Below are 26,353 nucleotides of genomic sequence, written 5' to 3' on the forward strand. Positions count from 1 at the left end.
CCCAAAACGTTCAGAAGGCCTATTTGTGTCAAATTAGAATACAACTTTCTGAGGTAACACAGGCCTGAACAGCCACAGTCAACAAAGTGTTCCTTGACCCCTACATAGTGATACACTGGTCTTGTCCACAACAACAGACACCGCGGGAATTCCTTTTCCGAGCTGGTGGGTGGAGGGAATTTGGATGCACAGAAATTTGCCGACAGAGGGCAGCATGAGGAAGCATGAGGTTGTCTGGTAGTAAGAGAGGGAGATTCCCTGAATGAAGAAGCCAAACGGAAGAGGCGGCTCGGAGATTAGAAGCGCCATCAGCACGTGGTGATGAAAAGGTTTCGGCGTCAAAGTTCATAGTTTTGTCTGGAGCCAGTTCTCTCCACCAATAAAACCAGGTATATTAACTTTAGTGAAAAGGAGCATCGAATTTCAAGTGCCCGCACTTCAAATCCTACCTCAGTTGCTTAAGGGCAAGACAATTAAGAGAAAAAGAGAGAGGAGGGAGAAAGAGAGAAAGCGGGAGGGAGTTCTGCTTTCTCCCAGGTCTGGCATCAAGCCCCGCCCCTCCAAGGCTCCTTGGAGCCGAGCGCCGGGGGGGGGGGGGGGGAATTAAAAAAAAAAAAAATCTGTTTTTACGACAGTCGTAAGTCGACTTTTGCGGCTGCTATCTTGGATGCTTTTCGATAGCAACAACCATGGCGGCTTCCGGTGGCAGATTTGAAAGTGCTAGGAGCATCGAAGAACGTAAAGAACAGAAACGACTGGCTCGGGAGGAAGTCCTGAGACAGGTATTTCCCTTTCAGAGACTCTCAGAGTTTCTTTATATTGTCGCTTCGGATGCTGAGGGCGCTGGGGAGCGGGCTTTCCGATCACTGCCTTCCTCTTCCCTGTCCCCACGCTTCCTTAGCTACGGCTCTCAGTTCTCTCTCAGCTCCGATGGGAGAGCGCAGATCCCCTCTTCTCTCCCTGCCCATTCCCCTCCCCCCGCCCAGGTTAGTGCAGTTTTAAACTCTCAAAGCTGTCAGTAAGATCGGAACCAGTCTCTAGCCTGAGTTTGGCCGGGAGCCGAACAGGGACGGCAGGAGGGTCAGCAGTCAAGCAGAGCTTAATTTCAAAGTGAGGAAAGCCTTGCCAGTAAGCGCAGCGAGCCCGGCCCCTGCCCGGAGCCCTGTCAGCCCTCCTTTAGTGTGGCCGAGATCGCAGTACTCATATCCAGGGCTGCCAGGGAGCCCTGACAATAAAGGATAGCCTCGTCAAGCTGACGGGTTTAGTCCTAGCGGGGTTTCATGAGCAGAAATAATTCTGTGGTTTTGCTGTGACTGAGATGTGGTCAGTGAGTGCCAAGTTCAGGGCACGGCCTGCTTGTGAAAAACAGGGTGTCTCCTAATGTTTTGACCTTTCGGCTGGAGGAGGGGCCTGAAAACACCCCTGCCTTTTTGGCCTACACGCGAGAGGGAGGTGTAAGCCAAGAGATGCTAGGAGAAGCCAGTTGGGCCCGGAGGAGATGTGACCTGGGGGACATTACTTCAGGGTCCTACTGGGGAAGTGTGTCCTACATAGTGCTAGCCATTGTAAGTAAGATGTTCATACTTTTATCCCATTATAATAACTCAGAGATGTTCCAGTATCGGCCCATTAATTAATAGATTTAGTATCGTACTGACAAAACTTCTTGATTATAGAAACTTGCTGTAAATAAGGGACAGATATAATGATATCATGTATTGTAACATAGGGAAAAACTTCCTTAATTCTGTTTGACTCCAAATGTGAGTCATATCTGATAACCACTTATTGTAGTTACAGTGCCTTAAAAATGAGGCTAACCAGGTGGGGAATTTTCCTTTTCAGAAAGGAAATAGCACAGTGGGAAAATAGGGTCAGAAAGATCCTATCCAAGCTGTGGCCAGGTCATTCCTCAAACTTTTTCCAGACTTTGCTAATTTTCCGACTGAAACACTTGCCATTTTCTACTGTTGGCTTCATGACAATTCAGGCTACTGTCCTGATAAATCAGAGCTCAAAACGGTAATTTACAGTCCTAGGAATTTTTACTTTAGCAAAATTTCACTAATTGCAACTTAAGACTTCAATATCTTTCCTGTTGTTTCTCTAAAAGTTAACCTTTTACTTATAAATTAAAATTACCCATATTCTGAGGCTTCAGACATAAGAGCAAATACCTGATGGTTCATTATCATTATCTCATTGATTTATTATCATTAATTCATTGAAGCTACATTTTTGAATCACTCTATACACTTTGTAATAGCCCCAAATTTTCAAATGAAAATTCATTATTATAGTAAACATTATTGTTACCTGTTTTTGGACAAAATATACCTCCTTAAAAATATTGAACAGTTTTCAAACATGTTTTTTAATCACATCCTTTTAAATGTCCAAATCCTGTGTAGCAGCATCCAGATTAAAAAGTTCTTTTGTCTAACAGTATTTACAGTAGTCTCTCAAATTTCACAATATAAGAGAATTTAGAAATGCAGTAATAATAAACAATATGATGTATTTACAACATGAAACAAAGCTTCATATGATATCAGTTACATTTCCAGATCATTACATATAAAATCATTAATCTTATTATTTTTGGTATTTTAAACACATTTTAGAGTTAGCAGGTATGGGATAATTTCATTCAATTAAAAAAAATAATGTATTGTGAGGAGCACTTTATAATCATATTATTTTGATCTAACAGCAATCCTGGGATGTGGGTACTAATATTATTTTTCTCTTTACAAATCAGAAAACTGTGAAAGCAGAAATAAGATAACTTGTCTAGTATTATATAGTTAATAAATTTCTCTAATCATAACGTTGAAGGGTAGGCTCACCAAGTGAAGAGCCAAGTTCTTTTTTTCGTCCTAGGAAATTAGGGATTTTCCAAGGGTCCAAGAGTCTGCAGTCTTGATCCATTAATTGTTTTCCTTATTTTTTTTTTTAAACTGCTCTCTGTGGTACATTTAATTTATTAAGAAGCTACAACTTAAAAAAAAAAAAAGTTGAGCAAAGTAAACATTGTCAGGCTGTTTGTAGTTATTAGTTTCTTGTTCTGTGAAAATTGAGCATGGAAGAGGTTTTGACTCTTTCCTTTGTTTTTCCTCTATGCCTCTCCTAGCTACTTGTTGAAATGGTGCATTGTTACTGTAGTTATTATTTTGACAGTTAAAAAATTAATAAAATTTACATTTTATCTCATTGTGTTATCTCATTTGATCCTGAAAAGAATTAAACACTAATCTTAATGCTTCATTTATAGGATATTGTTGAATTTATATTCATTTGTCATTGAGCTTAGAATTTAGGATTCTAGATTTATCAAGGGAATAAACCTCTTATTTTACAGGCAAGAAAGTGAGGCTTAGAGAGTTTAAATAGAAGAGACTGAATTTAAACTCAGTTCCTCTGATTCTTTTTTTTTCCTTCTACAACAATATTGTCTCTTAATTTAACTTGGTAGGCATAGTAATATTGACTCATAATTTTTATGTAGTAGTATCATATTTAATTTACTTAGCTTTTCTCATAATATCATGGGAAGTACCTTTTATTGAGAAGATCTCTCTTATTCTCATATATTAAAGGAATTTCACTTAAATAAGCATTTATGTTCAAGTAACTATGTTAGGTACAGTGGTAAAAACAACAACAAAAAGATTACATAGATGAAAAATGGTGCATTCCTATCTTCACAAAGCTCATATTTTGGTAGGGAATGGGGTTGGGAAAGACACAATATATCAGTACAGATAATACAAGTGCAGATAGATATAAATATATTCAAAATGTACATAAAAATAAATGCAATGTAATGGAAAGGAAGGAACACTAATTACTGAGGGAATTGGAGTGGTGGAAGTTGGAGCTTTGAGCAAGCTTTGAGCCTTAAAATGAAGTAGAGCTGAGAAGAAGATAGCCTGGGTTAAGAAAGAGAAATGTAATCTTAGAGGTAGGAAATAGTAAATAGCCCAGTGTGGCTGAAATATTGAGTGTACAGAGAAGAGAAATGTGAAATCAATTTGGAGAGAAGGTATAACCAGAAAGATGTTTGATTCCTGTCCTTTAAAAATAGACTCACTGAAAGTCTTTGTAAATAGTCATAACACTATTTGAACTTCTCATCTACTTAGATCTCCTTTGTACCGATTGAGGAATCCTAGAATTCTAGAATGAGTTTATTTAGCTTAAACTTTTGTACGCACCTATATGAACATACATCTTTTCCTCAAAAATCTGATGTCTATTGTTCATCTTGGTGATTTAGAAAATTATTTTTAGAGAAGAGTTTACATATTGATACTTAAGCGAGCATCTTTGACTTTTTTGTAGTCTTTTTGAATTCTGATTATACAGTGGAGAAAGATGTAAAAGAAGGACAAATGTTATATAAAATTTTTGACAGTGTTAACTTACTAAAGATAACCCATGGGATTAAAATGATTAAAAGTTAATATAGAAATATCATGTTTTGAACAACCTGTTTCAAGAGTACAAATCATTTTCTTTTTTTTTTTTTTTTTTATTTTTTTTATTATAGCTTTTTTATTTACCAGATATATGCATGGGTAATTTTACAGCATTGACAATTGCCAAACCTTTTGTTTCAATTTTTTCCCTCTTTCCCCCCACCCCCTCCCCCAGATGGCAGGTTGACCAATACATGTTAAATATGTTAAAGATAAGTTAAATACAATATATGTATACATGTCCAAACAGTCATTTTGCTGTACAAAAAGAATTAGACTTTGAAATAGTATACAATTAGCCTGTGAAGGAAATAAAAAATGAAGATAGTTTGTCTATGTAGTGGTTCATAGTCATCTCCCAGAGTTCTTTTGCTGGTTGTAGCTGGTTCAGTTCATTAGTGTTCTATTGGAAATGATTTGGTTCATCTCATTGTTGAAGAGGGCTACTTCCATCAGAATTGATCATCATATAGTATTGTTGTTTAAATATATAATGATCTGGTCCTCCTCATTTCACTCAGCCTCAGTTCATGTAAGTGTCTCTAGGCCTTTCTGAAATCATCCTGTTGGTCATTTCTTACAGAACAATAATATTCCATAATATTCATATACCACAATTTATTCAGCCATTCTCCAATTGATGTGCATCCACTCAGTTTCTAGTTTCTAGCCACTACAGAGAGGGCTGCCACAAACACAAATCATTTTCTTCAAAGCTCATTTCTCTTTGCTTCATTACCATTTATGTTTAAGTTCATTAAGCATTTTCTTGCATGGAAATTTTAGAAGTTTTTGGTTTCTGAGGGTGCTTTCTACTTTGTAGAAATGGAGTTGATTTTTCTTTTTCCTTTTGCCATTATCAATTAAAATAACTTTGGGGGCATAAGTTCAAAATAAAAAGAGAGGGAGAAAATTTGTCATTAACTCTGTCAGACCAGAAGATGAAATTCTTAATTTTTTTTGCTTTTTAAAGAGCTTTTTATGCCACTTAAGTGTATATGTGGGGGAAATTACTTTTAAAATTACCAGGGATACTTGGTACAAAGTGATTGAATCTTTCCTTTTTCATGGGTACTTTTGTATTGTTATTTAAAAATAAATATTTTCCTTTGAAGCCTTGATCAATGATCAAAGTGATTGAAGCTTTCCTTCTTCATGGGTACTTTTGATTTGTTATTTTAAAGCAAATACTTTCCTTTGAAGCTTTGATCAGTGAATCAGGAGTGTATAATAAAAGACTCATACAAGAGGCAAATATCAAGCAGTTTTATGTAATAGCCATACCCTAGTCATATCTGTAATGTTTGTATTAATAATTCCAGGGAGAGATTTTTGAAACTTCTTTTAAAGACCATAAGTTATGATTAGTTTTTGAGACTTTCTAATGGTAGTATTTCAAATAGTGGTAGTATTTTTCAAGTCAGTTAATACAGGTGTACTTATTAACAACTAATAGCCAGTGGTAGACTTGTCAGAAGGTTCATCTCTGCTGATAAAATGTATGTTTCTTCCTTGAGGCCAAAATCCAGCGTGACAAGAAGAGGAATATATGTCTCAAATTCTGAGAACCTTTTTTATTTGAAGCAGGACTCTCCTAGGTTCAGGTTTGACAGTGGTATGAAACGAGAACCTGACAAATCATTGAACAGTTAACAAAAGGTTTATTTTGTCCTAATATAGCAAAGAGATTTAGGAAGGATAATGCTTCTCTCCTAGTGTAATTTTGATAAAATATAATCTTAAACTATGAAATGCTATATAGATGATTACTTCTCTTATTTCACTTAAGATTATAAGATTATAGATTTTAGATTTAGAAAGCTCCTTAGATCTCAACTCTTCATTTTGCAAATGTAGAAATTATTGAATTAGTGCTCTAGAAAGATGAGTAACTTGCCCAAGATCACTAGTAGCAAGTCTCAAAGCTTGAATATGAACTAGATCCTTTGACTTCCAAATCCAGCTAGACCACCTTCATTTAATTTTTTTTTTCATTACTTCCCTTGAAATTCTCGACCTTTTGTTGTTCCATATGAATTCTGTTGTTATTTTTTCTAGGTCATTAAAATAGTTTCTTGGGAGTCTGATTGGTATAGCACTAAATAAATAGATTAGTTTAGGGAGTATTGTCATCTTAATTATATTCGCTCGGCCTATCCAAGAGCACTGAATGTCTTTCCAATTATTTATCTATATCTATATTATCCTATCTATACTACATAGTGCATAACAAATTGGGAAGAAAGGTGCAAAACTTCTGTATTTGAGTGTCTATGAAGGTTATAGGACATTGTCGTCTATTGCTACACAAGATGGGTTAGGATAATATAATAGTATTTGAGTTTTGGATTCTTAGGATCATGTGCTATTTTTTTTAATTAATTTTTATAATTATAACATTTTCTTTGACAGTACATATACATAGGTAATTTTTTTTTTTTTTTTTTTTTTTTTACAACATTATCCCTTGTACTCCCTTCTGTTCCAAATTTTTTCTTCCTTCCCTCCACCCCCTCCCCTAGATGGCAGGCATTCCCATACATATTAAATAACTTATAGTATATCCTAGGTACAATATATATGTGCAGAACCGAATTTTGTTGTTTTTGTTGTTGCAAAGGAAGGATTGTATTCGGAAGGTAAAAATAATCTGGGAAGAAAAACAAAACAAAACAGTGCTCACAGTTTATACTCATTTCCCAGTGTTCCTTTTCTGGGTGTAAGTAGCTGATTCTGTCCATCATTGATCAATTGGAATTGGATTAGCTCTTCTCTATGTTGAAGATATCCACTTCCATCAGAATACATCCTCATACAGTATCATTGTTGAAGTGTATAATGATCTCCTGGTTCTGCTCGTTTCACTTAGCATCAGTTGATGTAAGTCTCTCCAAGCCTCTCTGTATTCTTCCTGTTGGTCATTTCTTACAGAACAGTAATATTCCATAACATTCATATACCATAATTTACCCAACCATTCTCCAATTGATGGGCATCCATTCATCTTCCAGTTTCTAGCCACTACAAAAAAGGGCTGCCACAAACATTTTGGCACATACAGGTCCCTTTCCCTTCTTTAGTATTTCCTTGGGATATAAGCCCAGTAGTAGCACTGCTGGGTCAAAGGGTATGCACATTTTTATAACTTTTTGGGCATACTTCCAGATTGCTCTCCAGAATGGTTGGATTCTTTCACAACGCCACCAACAATACATCAGTGTCCCAATTTTCCCACAGCCCCTCCAACATTCAGCATTATTTGTTCCTGTCATCTTAGCCAATCTGACAAGTGTGTAATGATATCTCAGAGTTGTCTTAATTTGCATTTCTCTGATCAATAGTGATTTGGAACACTCTTTCATATGAGTGGAAATAGTTTTAATTTCATCATCTGAAAATTGTCTGTTTATATCCTTTGACCATTTATCAATTGGAGAATGACTTGATTTCTTACAAATTAAAGTCAATTCTCTGTATATTTTGGAGATGAGGCCTTTATCAGAACCAACTGTAAAAATGTTTTCCCAATTTGTTACTTCCCTTCTAATCTTGTTTGCATTAGTTTTGTTTGTGCAGAAACTTTTAATTTGGTGTAATCAAAATGTTCTATTTTGTAATCAATAATGGTCTCTAGTTCTCCCTTGGACACAAATTCCTTCCTCCTCCACAAGTCTGAGAGGTAAACCATCCCATGTTCCTCCAATTTATTTATGATTTCCTTCTTTATGCCTAAATCTTGGACCCATTTTGATCTTATCTTAGTATCTGGTGTTAAATGTGGGTCCATGCCTAGTTTCTGCCATACTAATTTCCACTTTTCCCAGCAGTTTTTTTTTTTTTGTCAAATAATGAATTCTTATCCCAAAAGTTGGGATCTTTGGGTTTGTCAAACACTAGATTGCTATTTGTATTCACTATCTTGCCGTGTGAACCTAACCTATGCCACTGATCAACTAGTCTATTTCTTAGCCAATACCAAATGGTTTTGGTGACTGTTGCTTTATAATATAGTTCTAGATCAGGTACAGCTAGACCACCTTCATTTAATTTTTTTTTTCATTACTTCCCTTGAAATTCTCGACCTTTTGTTGTTCCATATGAATTCTGTTGTTATTTTTTCTAGGTCATTAAAATAGTTTCTTGGGAGTCTGATTGGTATAGCACTAAATAGATTAGTTTAGGGAGTATTGTCATCTTAATTATATTCGCTTGGCCTATCCAAAAGCACTGAATGTCTTTCCAATTATTTAAATCTGACTTTATTTTTGTGGCAAGTGTTTTGTAATTTTGCTCATATAATTCCTGACTTTCCTTTGGTAGATATATTCCCAAATATTTTATACTATTGACCGTTATTTTGAATGGAATTTCTCTTTGTATCTTTTGCTGTTGGATTGTGTTGGTAATGTATAAAATTGCTGAGGATTTATGTGGATTTATTTTGTATCCTGCAACTTTGCTAAAATTCTGAATTATTTCTAATAGCTTTTTAGCAGAGTCTTTGGGGTTCTCTAAGTATACCATCATGTCATCTGGAAAGAGTGATAGTTTGATTTCCTAATTTCTTACTCTAATTCCTTGAATCTCTTTCTTGGCTCTTATTGCCGAGGCTAGAGTTTCTAGTACTATATTGAATAGTAATGGTGATAGTGGGCAACCTTGTTTCACTCCTGATCTTACAGGGAAAGGTTCTAGTTTATCGCCATTACGTATGATGTTTACTGAAGGTTTTAAATATATGCTCCTTATTATTTTAAGGAATAGTCCATTTATTCCTATACTCTCAAGCGTTTTTAGTAGGAATGGATGTTGGATTTTATCAAATGCTTTTTCTGCATCTATTGAGATGATCATATGGTTTTTATTAATTTGATTATTAATATGGTCAATTATACTAATAGTTTTCCTAATATTAAACCAGCCCTGCATTCCTGGTATAAATCCTACTTGATCATAGTGTATTATCCTGGGGATGATTTTCTGAAGTCTTTTTGCTAATATCTTATTTAAGATTTTAGCATCAATATTCTTTAAGGAAATTGGTCTATAGTTTTCTTTCTCAGTTTTCGTTCTACCTGGTTTAGGTATCAGTACCATGTGTGTGTCATAGAAGGAATTTGGTAGGACTCCTTCAATCCCAATTTTTTCAAATAGTTTATATAGCATTGGAGTTAGTTGTTCTTTAAATGTTTGGTAGAATTCACATGTAAATCCATCTGGTCCTGGGGATTTTTTCTTAGAGAGTTGGTTAATAGCTTGTTCTATTTCTTTTTCTGAGATGGGACTATTTAGACTACTTAATTCTTCCTCTGTTAATCTGGGCATGCTATATTTTTGAAGGTATTCTTCCGTTTCACTTAAGTTATCGAATTTATTGGCATAAAATTGAGCAAAGTAACTCCTAACTATTGTTCTAATTTTCTCTTCATTAGTGGTGAGTTCTCCCTTTTCATTTTCAAGACTAACAATTTGCTTTTTCTTTTTCCTTTTTTAATCAGGTTTACTAAGGGTTTGTCTATTTTGTTGGTTTTTTTTTCATAGAACCAACTCTTAGTTTTATTAATTAATTCAATAGTTTTTTTACTTTCAATTTTATTAATCTCACCTTTTAATTTTAGAATTTCAAGTTTTGTGTTTGTCTGGGGGTTTTTAATTTGTTCCTTTTCTAGCAATTTTAGTTGTAAGCCCAATTCGTTGGCCCTCTCTTTCTCTATTTTATGCAAGTAGGCCTGTAGAGATATAAAACTTCCCCTTATTAGTGCTTTGGCTGTATCCCACACATTTTGGTATGATGTCTCATTATTGTCATTTTCTTGGGTGAAGTTATTAATTATGTCTATGATTTGCTGTTTTACCCAATCAATCATTCTTTAGTATAAGATTATTTAGTTTCCAATTAATTTTTGGTCTATTTTCACCTGATTTTTTATTAAATGTAATTTTAATTGCATTGTGGTCTGAAAAGGATGCATTTACTATTTCTGCCTTACTGCATTTGATTTTGAGGTTTTTATGTCCTAGTATATGGTCAATTTTTGTATGGGTTCCATGAACTGCTGAGAAGAAAGTATACTCCTTTCTGTCTCCATTTAGCTTTCGCCAAAGATCTATCATATCAAACTTTTCTAGTATTATATTTACCTCTTTGACTGCTTTCTTATTTATTTTGTGGTTTGATTTATCAAATTCTGAGAGTGCAAGGTTGAGATCTCCTACTATTATAGTTTTGATGTCTATTTCTTCTCCAGCTCTCTTAATTTCTCTTTTAAGAATTTAGATGCTGCACCACTTGGTGTTTATATGTTTAATATTGATACTGCTTCATTATTGATGCTACCCTTTAGCAGGATATAATGCCTTCTTTATCTCTTTTAATTATATCAATTTTTGTTTTTGCTTGATCTGAAATGAGGATGGCTACCTCTGCTTTTTTGGCTTTGCCTGAAGCATAGTAGATTCTGCTCCACCCTTTTACTTTTAGTTTGAATGTATCACCCTGTTTCAGGTGTGTTTCCTGTAAACAACATATAGTAAGATTCTGACTTTTAATCCAATCTGCTAACTTCTTCCTCTGTATGAGGGAGTTTACCCCATTCACATTTATGGTTAGAATGACTAATTCTATATTGCTTGCCATCCTGTTAACCCCTGCTTATGCTTTTCTCCTTTCCTTTCCTCTTACCCCTGTACCCAGTATTAAACTTGTGAACACCACTTGCTTTTCACAGCCTTCCCTTTTTAGTATCCTTCCCCCACTTTAAAATTACTTCCCTTATTTTACCCCTTTTCCTCACAATTTCTGTATTCCCTTCCCCTTAGCTTACTCCTTCCCTCTCACTTTTCAATGAAGTGGAAGAAGTTTCACCATAAATCGAATATGTCTATTGATACACACTATGTTCATCTCCCTCCTTTCTTTCTCTCAGATATAATAGGTTACCTTTGCCTCTTCATGAGATGTAGTACCATCACTTTACACTTTTTTATGATATAATTTCCTTTCCACCTCTAGTTTCCAAGACAAATTATACATATGTTCTTTACATATTTTTATAACAGAAATATAGTTCTCAAGATTTCTTTTTACCTTTTTAGAAATCTCTTGAGTTCTTTATTTGAAGATCAAACATTTTATGTAGGTCTGGTTTTTTCATCAAGAATAGATGGAATTCATTTATTTCGGTAAATGTCCATCTTCTTCCCTGGAAAACGATGCTCATTCTTGCTGGGTAAGTTCATCTTGTCAGAGCGGGAATCGAAGAAAACAAATTGACAAGAGAAACAATTGGTCTGTTTTGGGGGGTATGGGGCTGGATGGTGTTAATGGGCTTCCTCTACAGACTGGGGGGGGGGAGGGCAGCAGTGATGCACTAACAGAACAGCGATGGCTGTGCTGCATCTGCACTCTGAGGCTCTGAGAACACGCTGAGTCAGTCCAGGTGGGGTTTGGGGGTAGCCGGGTTCCAAGAGACGCTAGCTTATTCTTCACCTCCCGTGTTTACACCCTCTCCACTGTTCCTGCTTGCTGCCAAGACGGAGTATCCACACTGGGGTAAAAGCCTTTTCGCAGAAACGGCAGAGATCGGACCCCTCCCCCTCCGGTCTGAGCTGTGTGAGCTGCCTGTCTCGCTCTGGCTGCCTGCCCTCAATCTGCGCCCGGTCTCATTGACCCTCCCTCGAGCAAACACAGACCTTTTCTGGCGACTTTCAAGGATGTCGTCTCTTGGTGATTATTTGTGGGTTTCTTTCTTGGTCAAGCATTAACTCCGAGGCTTGTCATAAAGTTAAGTTCTGAGAGAAAACGCAGAGCTCAAGCAGCTGTCTGCCTCCAGGCCGCCATCTTGGCCGGAAGTCCGGATCATGTGCTATTAAGGAAGAAGAAAGAAAATTTCTTTTTTCCAAGATTCAGGCTAGTCCTAGGCAAAATTTTAAATGTTTGAGGGAACTGTTAGAAGCACTCTCACAGCCTCAAGAAATGACATTTGATAACATGGGAAAAGACAGAAAAAGAACAAAAAACACATATAAGAGCTATAGACTTACTCATGGCTTCAGGCTTGACTTATAGTACAAGTGATTCAGGTATGTAACTGTCAAGGAGAATGAGATGTTCTTTTAGTTTGTAGTTAAACAAAAAGGATTCAAGGTTCACGTCTATACATAGTAGCCCAGATATATAAAACATTATTGGAACTCTTCTGTGACATGCTCTCTCTTCTCTCCCAGAGCTACGTCCCTGGTATGGGAATAGGATAGGTTGGAGGAAGGCAGAGCTATTTCTTGAGGTTCTCAGCCACTCGTGGTTCTGTTGCTATGACACTGGCCTCTTAGGGGATCCCCTAATTTCTTTTAAGAGTTCTGGCAGAACTCTGAGGGGAGGGGGATGTTGTGGGGTGTGTGTGGATGTATGTAGATTTTATTGAAATTCAGAACATAAACTGCTTCTGTCCCTAAATTATTATATATTGTTGTGATGTTCTGTTTAGCACCTTGTAAGAATCTTAACATATTGTTTGGTATATAATTCATTCTTTATATGTTATTTCCCTCCTTGAGGACTTGGGCAGTTTTATTTTATCTTTGCATCTCTAATAGCAACACATAAAAGGTACTTAATAAAATGCTTTTTGTGATTACCTGACTACCCTACCTCACCTCCAACACATGTTTCTAATTATTTATCAAACGTATCTTAAATGTTTATGATGTGGCAGGCACTAGGCTAGGCCTTGGTCATATAAAGACTGAAAAGAAATCAGAAAAGCTCATCAAAGAATTTATATTATAGTTCAAACTCTGCTTTTTTCCCATTCTCTAAAATCAGCCTGACAGTTTTCACTCTTCTCCTCCCAAAGGCTGAATTGCTGTTTTTATGAATTTTTTTCTTTTTCTGATGCTGCCCTTTATGTTCATTTAATCCAATTTAACCTCAATGGAATTGTTTTCTATTTGGAGATGGGAGCTCCTCATTCTATAAACTAGGGGTTCTCAAACTACAGCCAGCGGGCCAGATGAGACCCGTTGAGGACATTTATGCGGCCTGCCAGGTTATGGCAAATGGGCTGAGGTGTGGAGACAGTGTAAGTTTTTGTTTTTACTATAGTCTGGTCCTCCAACAGTCTGAGGGACAGTGGACTAGCCCCCTATTTAAAAAGTTTGAGGACCACTGCTATAAACACTTGTTAAAGGCTATTTATTATGTGCCAGGCACTAAGGATGCAAAGAAGGGAGACTTGAGCTCAAAGTTCAACAGTAGAGCCTACATGCAAACTACTCTGTACAAAACAAGATTAAATTGGAAATAATTTAGGGAAATTTCTAGAATTTAAAGGGAGCAAGAAAGACTTCTGTAGAAGATGGGATATTAGCTGGGCCTTGAAGGAAGCCAGAATTAAGTTTGGAGTTAGAGATTGAATGTTGTGCAAAAAACAGCACAGAAACCATTGTACTGGATAGGAGAATATGTGGTGGGATGTAATGTATAAGAAGACTGTTAATAATTCTAATAATTAGTTAATAGTCAATAAACATTTTTTATCTGCTGTACACTTATTAGTTAAATGGTACAGTGGATAGAACACTGGATCTGGAGTCAAGGAGATCTGAGTTCAAATCCAGCTTCAGAGTACTTACTAGCTGTGTGACCTGGGCAAGTCATTTAACCCCATTTGCCTCAGTTCCTCAACCATAAAATGCAGACGCATTGGAGAAGGAAATGGCAAATCACTCCAGTATCTTTCCTTAAACAATCTCTATGGATTGTTCATGGGATCATATAGTATTGGACATGACGTGAACATGCACCTATTATATGCTAAGCACTATTCTGTGTTCTAGAGGTATAAATAGGAAAATTGAAAAGAATCTCTGCCTTCAAGGAACTTAAAATCTAATGGAGGAAGATGACATACAAAAGAAAACTGAAAAGCAGGAAGGGGAAGAGGTAAGCCAAGAAGGTAGAAAATGATATGTCTGTATTCTTTCTCACTACTTGAATTGAGATTAAGTAACTTCTTCAGGGTTAGATAGCTAGTAAATGTCACAGGTTAAATTTGAATTTAGGTCTTTCTGACTCCAGGCCTGGTTACTCTATCTGTAGCATCACCTAGTTTCCTCTTTTTTTTTTTTAATAGGAGAAAATACTAATGATGAAATTTTTAGTGCTCTAAGGGCATTTTAGGATTATTTAGTTTTATTCTCTTTATATTACAGATGAAGAAATTTAAGCCAGAGGATTTGACTTCAGATCCAAATCCAGCACATGAAATTTCCATTGTGCTACACTGTTTAAAAACTCTATACTTATTTGATATATATTACTTTTCAATTTATATAAGGGTTATATAAGAGCTTATGGAAAATTATTTCAAAATTTGCTTTCTTAGAGAAGTTCATCAGCTTAGTACATCAGTTTCATGATGGCATGCTTGCCTGGGTTCTGGGCAATGAGTAATGCTTTTGAGCTTTCTCAGTTACCAGTGGAGTAACACAAGACTGTGTGCTTGTTCCTGTGATTTTTAGCATGATATTTCCAGCCATGTTGTCAAATGCCTTTAATGAGGACAAACAAGGAATCAAAATCAGCTACTTCTCAGATGGTAAATTCTTCAACTTGAAAAGCCTACAAACCAAAAGCAAAGGGGAGAGAGTGTTGGTACATGGTTTTTTGTTTGAAGATTTTTGTGTACTTGATACAGCTTCTGAAGCTGGGATGCAACAAAGTAAGGATTGATTCTCTGCTACTTTTGCTAATTTTGGCCTAACAAAACCAAGAAAAGTATATACTCTGTAGTAATGTCCACATTGATAATGAGATTGATATACATATTGCCAGAGTTCAGTGTTTGGGAGGTTCCAAGGGAAAAATGTGGGAGAGAAGAGTTATCAGACTGATTATCAAATTGAAGGTCTACAGTGTCATTGTGCTGATCTCAATACTATATGATCTCAATACTATATGACCCCATGAACAATCTGTTCCAGAGAGCATAACTCCATTGGGTTGGCCACATTATTTGAATGCCAAATGTACAGTTGCCAAAAAGATTATTTTATGGAAAATTCACATGGGGCAAGTATGCAACAGAGTGCTCAGAAAAAGCAATACAAGGATGCTCCCAATGTTTCTCTTAAGAACTTTAGAATTGCTTGTATGACATGAGAGATACTGGCATAGGACCGCCTAACATGGTGTAGCTTCATCAGAGAAGGTTCTGTGCTCTATGAGCAAAGCAGAATTGAATTAGCTTGGAAGAAATATGAGATACACAAAATTAGAGAATCCACCCCAAATGTTCATATTTGTGTCCAATCTGTGGCAGAGCTATCTGAGCTCATATTGGTCTGATCAGTACATTTGGACACTAACTCAACTCTTAAAAGACTGATGTCCTCTTCAGGAATGAAGGGCAGAAACTATGGAATTGAACTGAACTGTTTATTCTCGTTTTCTGTTTATTCTCTTATTTTATTTTATGGCCATTATGTTTAATTATCCTAATTTGTTTTGAATTTGCTAAATTTTTGATCTTGGTAATTTTTAATTTTATCAAAACTTCTTGGACCAGTCTCTTTTCTATACTTAATTTTTTACATTTAATGACCCATCTGTGAGGTTCTAAGTAAATGTTTTTACTTAAATATTGAAAATATATTGCACTTTAAGAAGGAATGCATGTGATTATCTTTGATCATAGCCCTTAATATTATCTTGAAGAATTCTGTATCTTTAAAAAATTAAGCATCTTAGAATGATAGGATTTTAGGACTATAAGAATTTCCTTTGGTCCTGCTGCCTCATTGTTATAGCCATATGTTAAATGATTTGCCCAGTGTTAACTATATCCTTTGTGAGTATGAGATCTAGTTTACCTGATTTTCAGGTCAGTTTTCTTTTATTATATGGAATGATCGAAAAATATTTCCATGTATTTATTTTTTGCCACTCATGTTTAGTCTCAAAACTTAACATTCTGAAATTATATTTAGGAATAAATATGAGAAGTAGTAATGTTAAGATCATGGAAACAGCTGGTAAAATACTGTTAGTGTGGGAAATGTACAAATGAGTAATGTGAGCCGGTTTAGATCATTCTACTCTTACTGTGTAAACCTAATGAACCTATTTTAAGCGAAAAATACTGTTTATACTTCTAGAGACATTCTTTCTTTAGGTAGAATTATGTTTCTTATCTTTTCTTTGTATATTTGAACTGACTGGGTCATATGTCTGGAATGCATGTTCTCTTTACTTCTGTCTCATAGAATTTTTCCTCTTTTTTTCATGACAAAGCTAAAGCAGGAAGGCTTATATCCTTCAATTGCTAGTGCCTTTCTTCCCATGTCACCTTTTATTTAACTACTTTATGTATATATTGGTATTTATTAATTTCATATTTATTTTGTGTATATTTTTAGTTGTATAATTCTTGCTGATTGATTGGTAATGTGGCATAAGAGTCTGGCCTAAACTTTTTTTTTTTTTTTTTTTTTTTTGCCAAACCACTTTCCATTTTTTCCCAGTAGTTCCTGTCAAATAGTTATTTCAGATGGTATTTTAATAAAATATTCTGAGGCAGCTAGGTGGTGCAATGGATAGAGTACCAGCCCAGAAGTCAGGAGGACCTGAGTTTAAATCTGGCCTCAAACACTTAATACTTCCTAGCTGTGTGACCCTGGGCAAGTCACTTAATCCCAATTGCCTCAGCGGGAAAATAAAATAAAACATTTTATTGTATTGGTTAAATAACTGAGCAATCATTAAGAATAATGAAGCTATAGAAATTAAAATTACAGTATAAATACTTGAATATGATTTTAAAAAAAAATGACAGACTTTTGGGAGCAAGGAGTTTGGGAAACCAACCTCTGATAAATAGCTTTAATGAAGGTGAGACATCATTATCTTTTAAAGTCAACTAATGCAGATTAATTGAGGCCACTTTCTGTATAAGACTTAATCTTGATCCTGAATGGGTATAGAGGAAAGGCATAGGATAACCTTCTGTTTATCCTGGAGAGATTAGTAGGAAGAGATATTATAATTTTGTAATAAAAAGAGCCTCTCATCTTGACTAAAATGGATCATAGTAAAATTTATATCATATTTATCTTGCTCCATTTAAGAGGACAAAGTTTTCTGTATATATGCTATTCTGTAATGATTAGGAGCTATTGTAGTATACACTTGTGTCCACTTGGTATATATTTTTAGGACAGTCATTAGATCCTTAGAGAAATATAAAAAATTGATGATTGTTTAGCCAGGATTTCTGTTTGAGGGATTGGTTATTGTTTTCATTATGGGTAGAATGTGTTATTATGTAAATTATATTAAAGGGCCCAATATCACACACACACACACACACACAAAAGACAAAATTTGAGCTCTTCAGATGAAATAGCAGAATATTTAATCAGCATGCATATGTATGCAGTTTAAATTTTGGTAAGCCTTTACCTCGTTACTGATTGTCCATTAAGAAGGAGGCCAAATTTCAAATCAAATCCATAAGTCAACAAGCATTTGTTAAGTTCTTTGTATGTGCCAGATACTTTATTAAGTAATGAGAATAGAAAGAAAAGAAAAAAAAAATCCCTGTCTTCAAGGAGCTTACTGTCTGATGGGGGAGATGATAGGTAAAGAACTATTTGCAAACAAGCTATAATACAGGATAAATTGCAAGGCTTTAAATGAGGGGGATCAGAAAGATTTTTCATAAAAGGTAGATTTTATCTTATATCTAAAGGAAGCTGGGAAAGAATTCCAGATTTGGAGAACAGCCAGTGGAAATGCTTGGAATTTGTAGATGAAGTATCTTGTTAGTATAGCAAGGAGACTGGTGTCACTGGATCACAGAATGGCATATGAGCAGAGGAAGGTATAAGAAGCCTGGAAAGGTAGAAGGAAGATCATGTTGGAAAAGCCTTTGAACACCAAAAAGAGGATTTTTTAATCCTCTGGAGATAAAAGGGATCTACTGGAGTTAGTTGAGTAGAGGCTTGATATAGTCAGAGCTTGACAGTCATAAGAAGATCACTAAACTTATCACAAAGAAGTAAAAAGAGAAACAAAAGCTTCTGGAAACAGCTTCTAAGTTGGAGCATTGTTTCCTAGAGAGATTTTTCTGTGCCTGTACTAGTCTACCTATTTGTTAGTCTGAGTCTTTGGTAGGTGAGCCATAAATATCAGGCAGGTAGTCAGGATCAGAACTACAGAATAGCAAAGACAGGATAGTGCTCTGGTAAAAATGGGATGAAAGGAAGTGAGTTCAAATCTTGGTTCTTCTCTAGTTAGCTTTGGAATCTGGGCCCCACCACTTAATCTCTCTGGCCTTCAGTTTCCTCATTTGCACTAGATGTTCTTTCCAACTCTAAAATCTGTGGTCTTATGATTATATATAGGGAAGCATTTAATCTGTGTAAATGTTTCCCTGTTTAATGTTTACACCAAGGACTATTGTGAACCAGTGTGCCTACATTTATTTCAGGTTAAACTTTGAATTTTAACCAAAGGGACAATCAGGAATCAAAGGTAAGATTGAAAGAGCATGTTATCATGGAGTTTTAAAGAACAACAGAGATTGTTGAGTACAGTCCTTTCTTTTACAAATAGGAGAGTCAGAAAGGTTAAGTGATTTGTTTTATTTCTCACCAATAGTATAGATGGTAGTGCCAGAATCTGAATGTGGATTCTTAGATATCTTTTTTTTTTCATTTCATCATAAGTCATTTATGAGAATTTCTAGAACAGACTGAGAGGGAAGAATCAAGTTTGGAGAAGGCAGTATCATAGAGTCAGGCTCAAGTAATACTTAATATCTTTACTCCTCTGGCAATGTTAAGTTAAATAGAAATAACTAGAGTGTTGTAGAAATGGGAAACAAACTTGATTTTTTATATTTCTTTCTAATTGAGAGGTAGCATGTCATGGTACAGAGTCAGTGGACATGGATTTAGTGATACTTGAGTTTGAATCCAGCCTCTGACACAGTTGTGAACCAGGGCAAATCATTTAGCTTTTGTGCTTCAGTTTTCATAAAAACATATATATGTGTGTGTGTGTGTGTGTGTGTGTGTGTGTTTGTGTATGTGTATATACACACATACATATATATATATATATATATATATATATATATATATATATATTCCCTCAGAGTTAAGAGCATCAAATAAGGTAACATGTAAAGTGAATTACAAGCTTTAAAATGCATAAATATACTTTTTTTTTTTTTTTATCAGTTCGTATCCCCTTGTCTACTGAGGACAACTCCTTTCTTATGCTTTGAGATGATAACGTAATTTAACCTAACTCGTTTCTGAAATTCATCTTTGCTCCTTAGGGTCTTTTGATATTAACCTAATTAAAAAATGTAATAGGGCCAATTTTCTAAACAAAACAAAAGATAATTTTGGCAAACATTACATTATGTACCCTAGGAGCATAGCTCAAAAATTGATATCTTTCTATGTTATAGGCTAAAGAGGATTTTGAGAAAGAAGAGAGACGCAAAGAACTTAAGCGACTGCGAGGTGAGGACACGTGGATGTTAGCTGATGTTAATGAGCGAGTTGAACAACTATCACAGGTGAGAATTACTAATTATATTTATTTGATCCAATTACAAGTATTGCCTTGTGTTTTGCCCTTACAGTTTCTCAAGAGAGGTTCAGAGAGTAGTCCTGTAGATTAATTAATTATATAACCCTTAGAAAATCTTAGGTTTGTTTACTTGGTTGATATGCTTCATTGTATCCGTGAGAAAAAAATGAATTTGAGTACAAAACCAAATCAGTGTTCTCTTCATTTTCTGTGTCAATTCTCATATTTCATATAGTTCTATTTTATTTGGATGCTGCCATTCGTATAGAACATTACTAAGTATTTTATTGTTAAGGCAATATGTGAAGCAGTAGGTAATTGTGATTGATCAAGCTAAATCTTGAATAACTGTAGCTTATTGATATATATCATATCATTTTGAAATAGTATAGTCTGGTTTTGGGGGATGATTCTTCCTTTCTTTGAAACTATTCTTTTTAGTTTTTTGGAATTCAGGGGAAAAAATGCAAACTAATTTTTTTTTTTGGGGGGTTTAAAATGATTATATACAGGAACATTCTGTGAAGAAAAAGAAGAAGAAGGATAGACATTCTAAAAAAGTTAAGAAAGAAAAGAAGAAAAAGAACAAGAAACAAAAATATGAAAAAACTGAATCATCTGATAGTTCATCGGTGAGTGCTTGCTTCTTAATTCATAATTTAAGAGCTTGAAGGAACCTTAGAGGTAATTTGATTTAATTTAAGGGAGGTTAGAAGTCATTTAGTATGAATTCTTCCTTATAGAGATTAGATAAATTGAGGTCCAGAGAGTTTTAATTACTTGTCCAGATTCACATAGCTTCTAAATAGCAGAACTGAGATTAGCCTAATTGTTTTTGTCCTGGGAGGATTATAGAATCTCACTGAATAGAATTTTATTGAATCTTTGAGGAAAGTTTGAATATTTTGCTTAGTTAATGGTTTTTGTCTTTCAGAGCCACAATAAGTAGTTTAGAAACTTTACTTATTATAATTTGAATAATAGATTTTTTAAATTGGAAGAATTTGCCAGTTGGCATAGGAACCAAGAAAATTCATTCTAGGCTTTATCTGTATTGCCATGGTAAAAAGTTGAGGTATCTTCATGAACCTTTGTAAAAGTTTTACACAGGAAAAGGCATACTTGTATTTCTGATGGGTAAGCCAGATAAGCTTGTAGAATGATACCCAATTCAACAGAGACTTTTTAAAAATTTTTGAATAATATTATTAGAGAAATGCAAATTAAAACAGACTTGAGATATAATTTTAATCTACCAGATAGGCTAAAATTATTGAAGGGGAAAATATTGAATGTTGGAGGGAATGTGGAAAAATTGGGACACTAATTCACTGCTGGTGGAACTGTGAATTAATCCAACCTTTTTGGAAAGTTATCTGGAATTATACCCAAAGAATTATTAAACTGCCTTTACATATTTTTGACCCAGCAGTATTTCTACTAGTCTGTTTCCTAAGATGATTAGGGAGAAAGAAAAAGAATCTATATGTTCTAAAATATTTATAGCAACTCTTTTTGTTATGACAAAGAACTTGCTACAACAGGGCAGGGGTTGCAGGGATGCTCATTAATGGGCCAGTGGCTGAACAAGTTGAGGTATATGATTACAGTGGAATACAACTGTGCTATAAGAAATGGTGAGCTTAATATCTGAGAAAAATATGGAAAAACATGGAAAAACTTACACAAAACAGTGAAGATCAAGATGAGCAGAACCAAGAGAACACTGTATATAATAACAGCAGTATTATTTTTAGAATGACTTTTAGTGGGACATCTAGTTGGTGTAGTGGATAGAGCCCCAGCCCTGAAGTCAGGAGGACCTGAGTTCGTCTCAGACACTCACTTCCTGACTGTGTTACCCTGGTAAGTCACTTAACCCCAATTGCCTCAGCAAACCTCCCCCCCCCCCTTGCCCACACCAAAAAAACCCCAAAAAAACAAAAAAAAAAAAAAAAAAAAAGGAAAAGAATTATTTTGAGTGATCAAGTCATTGTGATTATTCTAAATAGTCAAATTAACTATAAAGCACATATGAAGAAAGATGCTGTCTTCATCCAGAGGAAAAACTGTTAAATTGAAGTATTTATGGAATAATTTACATATACATATATATATATATACACATCTGTGTCTAATGCAATCCATCTCTTCAGTGGGAGAAGGAAGAAAAAAGGAGAAAAAAGAAATTTACATTATAATTTTAGTATATATTTAAAAGGAATATCAGATTGTACATAGTAGATTGGCATTTTCATGTGCAATCAATTTTATCAGACTGTAATGGAAATGCTTGTTTTATTCCATAAGTTAAAAAGAAATAAATTTTTAAAAAATTAATATTTTATTTTTTCAATGTCACGTAAAGACAATTTTAACATTTTTTAGAATTTTGAAGTTCCAAATTTTCTCCCTCTACTTTTTTTAAAATAAAATTTTATTATCATTTGATTTTTAAAGCTACCAAAATTTCCTCCCCCCTGATAGAGCCATATCATATAACAAATAATATTTTTACATCAAAAAAGAAAACAGAAATGGAAAACGAGGATAAATGCTCAATACAATATGTATAAGTCTGAAAACATATGCAATGCAGTGTCTATGGATCATCTACCTCTACAAAACAGTGGTAGTATCTTCTCATATTTCTTCTTTTTTCTTTTTCATTTAAAGCAAATACCTTTAATGTTATTTAAAGGAAAAAAATGCCTGTAATATTCTCTAATCAGACTGTGAAAACACTTCAGAATTCTATTTCCTCTTCTCTTAACCTGACATATTTATTTTTCTGTAAATATTCATCCATCTCACTTAGATTGTTAATTTTATTGATATAATTAGGCTTAATAGTTCCTAATAATTGTTTTAATTTCATCTTTATTGGTGGTGAATTCATCCTTTTCATTTTTGATACTATTAATTTGGTTTTCCTCTTTTTAAAAAAAATCAAATTACCCAATAACTTATCTGTTATTTTAAATTGTAATTATTTTAATTTTCATAAATATTTATTATTATATTAGTATAATTACATGAATATAAATATAATTATATAAAACAATATAAATAAAATAATTAATAACCAAAACAAATATTAATTAATAATTATGAATATTTAAAAAATAAAACCAGCTTCTAGTCTTATTTATTTTAAAATGTACTTATTTAAAATTTAAGTACCAAGTAGAAAAAAAAATTGTCATGTACATAGTAGAATATGAGAGGATTCAAAATATGTAACAATAAATTTCTATTTCAGGAAAGCATATGTAATACTAGAAGATATTGTATTCAAAACTGTCCATCTTTTCTTTACTTCCTTGTTCCTCCTCCCTATCTCCCCCAAGTAGGCTACAGTTAAATATGGATATATTTATCTATATTTGTGTGAATGTGTATATGTGCACATGTATGTGCATACACATAATACACCCACACACATACATACACACATATGCATATATAGATACATCCAAAATAATATTAATATGACTGACATATGTAGATTTCTCTTTTGTTTGAATCTTTTTAAACTTTGACTTTGAGATCAATGATTACGATCCCTCTTTTTTTCTTAATAAAGTCTTAATAAATAAATTTGTATATATCTGTTTCTAAACTTGGTAACTCTCTTACTTTACTCAACCAGCTAGCTTACCTTGTTATTACATAATCTCTTCTCTCTGCCCCGCCAAAGGATGTCTCCCTAATTCTCTCCCCCTTTTTCTTCCTGTTTCTTCCCTATTCCATTAATCCCGTTTACCTATACACCCTTTGGTACCCTGCCATATCTGATTCTCTCCCCCTCTTATTTCTGCCTTGTCTTATTTATTAGTTCTATGGTTTTTTTCCTTTCAGTTTTATTAATGTCTTCCTTGATTTTCTGGATTTCTATTTTAGTACTTAATTGTAGATTTTAAATTTATTCTTTTTTTAGGTTTTTCCTTGTTGTTACATGCTTATTAATTCATTAATTAGTTTTTGCTTAATTTGTTAATTTGTTTTATCTCTTTTATTTTTATTTAATTAATTAATTAATTAGTTTTTTGTTTTGCTGAGGCAATTGTGACTTGCCTAGGGTCATACAGCTAGGAAGTGTTACATGTTTGAGACCAAATTTGAACTCAGGTCCTCTTGATTTCAAGGCTGGTGCTACATCCACTGTATTACCTAGTGCACCTATCTCTTTTTTATTGATGTAAGTCTTTAGAGATAAAAAATTTTCCTCCAAGTGCTGCATTAGCTGTATACAATAAATTTTGGTATATTTTCTCATTGTTGTTATTCTCTTTAATAAAATTGATTTGTTCTTTAATTCATTTATTTAGGATTAGACAATTTAGTTTCCAGTTAATTTTTAATCTATGCTCCTATGGCCCTTTATTGAATGTATTTTTTTTAATATTAAGTTTGCAAAAAGATGCAATTAATATTTCTGCTTTTCTGCATTTGTTTGTGAAGTTTTTGTGCTCTATTATATGGTTATTTCCTATGAAAGTTTTCCCATTCAGTTTTCTTCAAAGGTCTATCATATATCTAAATTTTAAAAAATTCTATTCATATCCTTAACTACTTTCTTATTCATTTTATGGGTAGATTTATCTAGTTTTGAGATGGGAAAGTTGTGTTTCCCCATTAGTATAGTTTTACTATTATTTCTTCTTGTAATTCATTTAACTTTTGTTTCAAGAATTTGGCACTTGGTGTACTTATGTTTAGTATTGACATTACTTCATTGTCTATATTACCATTCAAGATGTTTTTTCCCTGATTTTTAGAAATTAGGTCCATTTTGGCTTTTGCTTTGTCAGCAATCATGATTGCTATCCCTGCCTTTTTTCTTCAACTGAAGCATAATAGCTTCTATATCTATTCCTTATGTTAACTCGGGGCATGTCTTTCTGTTTGAAATGTGTTTCTTGTAAATACCATATCATTAGATTTTGGTTTCTAATCCAGTTGGCTAATCAGTTCAATTTTATTGGTGACTTCTCATTCATGGTTATGATTACTAAATTTGTATTTCCCTCCATCATATTTTCTTCTGTTTAATCCTTCTCTTTTTCTTTTCCTCCCTATCCTTCTCCCTGTCCTTTAATTTTCCTCCTCTTTTATTTTTCAATTGGGTAATAAACTTACTGTACCCAGTTGAGTGTGAAAAATTTTTTCCCTCTTTGTACCAAGTTAGATGAGAGTGGGGTTCAAGTGTTGCTGGCTCCCATTTCCCCTTCACTGTAAAAAATCCTTCCTTTGATGTCTCTTTTATGTAAGGTAATTTCCTCCATTCTTTCTCTCACTTCCTCCTTCTCCCAGTGTATTCCTTTATCTCAATCTTTTTTTTTTTTTTTTTTTTCATTTTTTTGAGAGATTATTCCAACATACTTGTTCCTCTGTCTCTCCCTTGTCTCCTTCTAACTACCTTAATAATGATAAAGATTTTAGGACTTGCGTGAATCATCTTTTTATACAGAAATATAAACAGTTTGATTTTGTTAAATCTCTTATGATTTCTCTTTCAACTTTGTACTTTTTATGTTTGAATGTCAAATTTTCTATTCGACTCTTGTCTTTTTCATCATAAATGTTTGAAAGCCCTCTATTTCAGTATATGAGTTTTCCCCCCTGGAGGGATTATATTCTGTTTTGCTAGTTTGCTCATTCTTGGTTGTAATCTTAGTTGTACCTTCTAAAATTTTATTCCAAGCCTTATGGAAGCTGCTAAATCTTGTGTAATCCTGACTATAACTCATTGGTATTTGAATGGTCTTTTTCTGGCTGCTTGTAATATTCTCTCCTTGATTTGAGAATTCTAGAATTTGGTCATGATGTTCCTGGGAGTTTTCATTTTGGGATCTCTTTTAGAAGGTGATTGATCTTTCAATTTTTGTTTTATCCTCTGGTTCTAAGATATCAAGGCAGCTTTTTTTTTCCCCTTTTAATTGTACAGTCAAGTGGGAATTGCTTGTTGACTTGGGTATTTTTGTTCCATATTTACTAAGACGTACTAGAATGCTAGGATAAGGTGAAAATTCTGAGATTTCCCAACCAGTAAAGATTGTTCATACAGATTGCCACTAATAATTCTGGGAGTTTGTTGATTTGATTTTATAATGGGGGAATTGGCTCCCAATCCTGTGATTTGTATCTGAGCTCCTTAAGGCTATGGGAGCAGAAGAACAAATGAAAGTGGAAATCATTTTTTTTCCTCTAGAATTTTATTTCTCCTTTCTCTTAAACCTTATATTTGGTCCTTATTGGAAAAATT

At 34.1% G+C, this 26,353-nt stretch overlaps 1 protein-coding gene across 2 annotated transcripts in view; it reads left to right on the forward strand.

Moving 5' to 3' along the window:
* The first annotated feature begins 276 nt into the window (after positions 1 to 276).
* Positions 277 to 26,353, forward strand: part of CWF19L2 (CWF19 like cell cycle control factor 2) — a 114,546-nt gene continuing 88,469 nt past the window's right edge. Inside the window, exons 1-3 of one of the 2 annotated variants that reach the window (XM_074304355.1) lie at positions 277 to 389; positions 19,961 to 20,071; positions 20,598 to 20,717. In XM_074304355.1, coding sequence (XP_074160456.1) covers positions 20,030 to 20,071; positions 20,598 to 20,717 — 162 coding nt within the window. In that variant the 5' untranslated portion in view covers positions 277 to 389; positions 19,961 to 20,029. Of the gene's footprint in view, positions 390 to 647; positions 783 to 19,960; positions 20,072 to 20,597; positions 20,718 to 26,353 lie in introns of those variants that run through there. The other variant, XM_074304356.1, reaches the window with a different exon arrangement.

Source organism: Sminthopsis crassicaudata, chromosome 3 (genome assembly GCF_048593235.1).
Source record: "Sminthopsis crassicaudata isolate SCR6 chromosome 3, ASM4859323v1, whole genome shotgun sequence".
Taxonomy (NCBI): domain Eukaryota; kingdom Metazoa; phylum Chordata; class Mammalia; order Dasyuromorphia; family Dasyuridae; genus Sminthopsis; species Sminthopsis crassicaudata.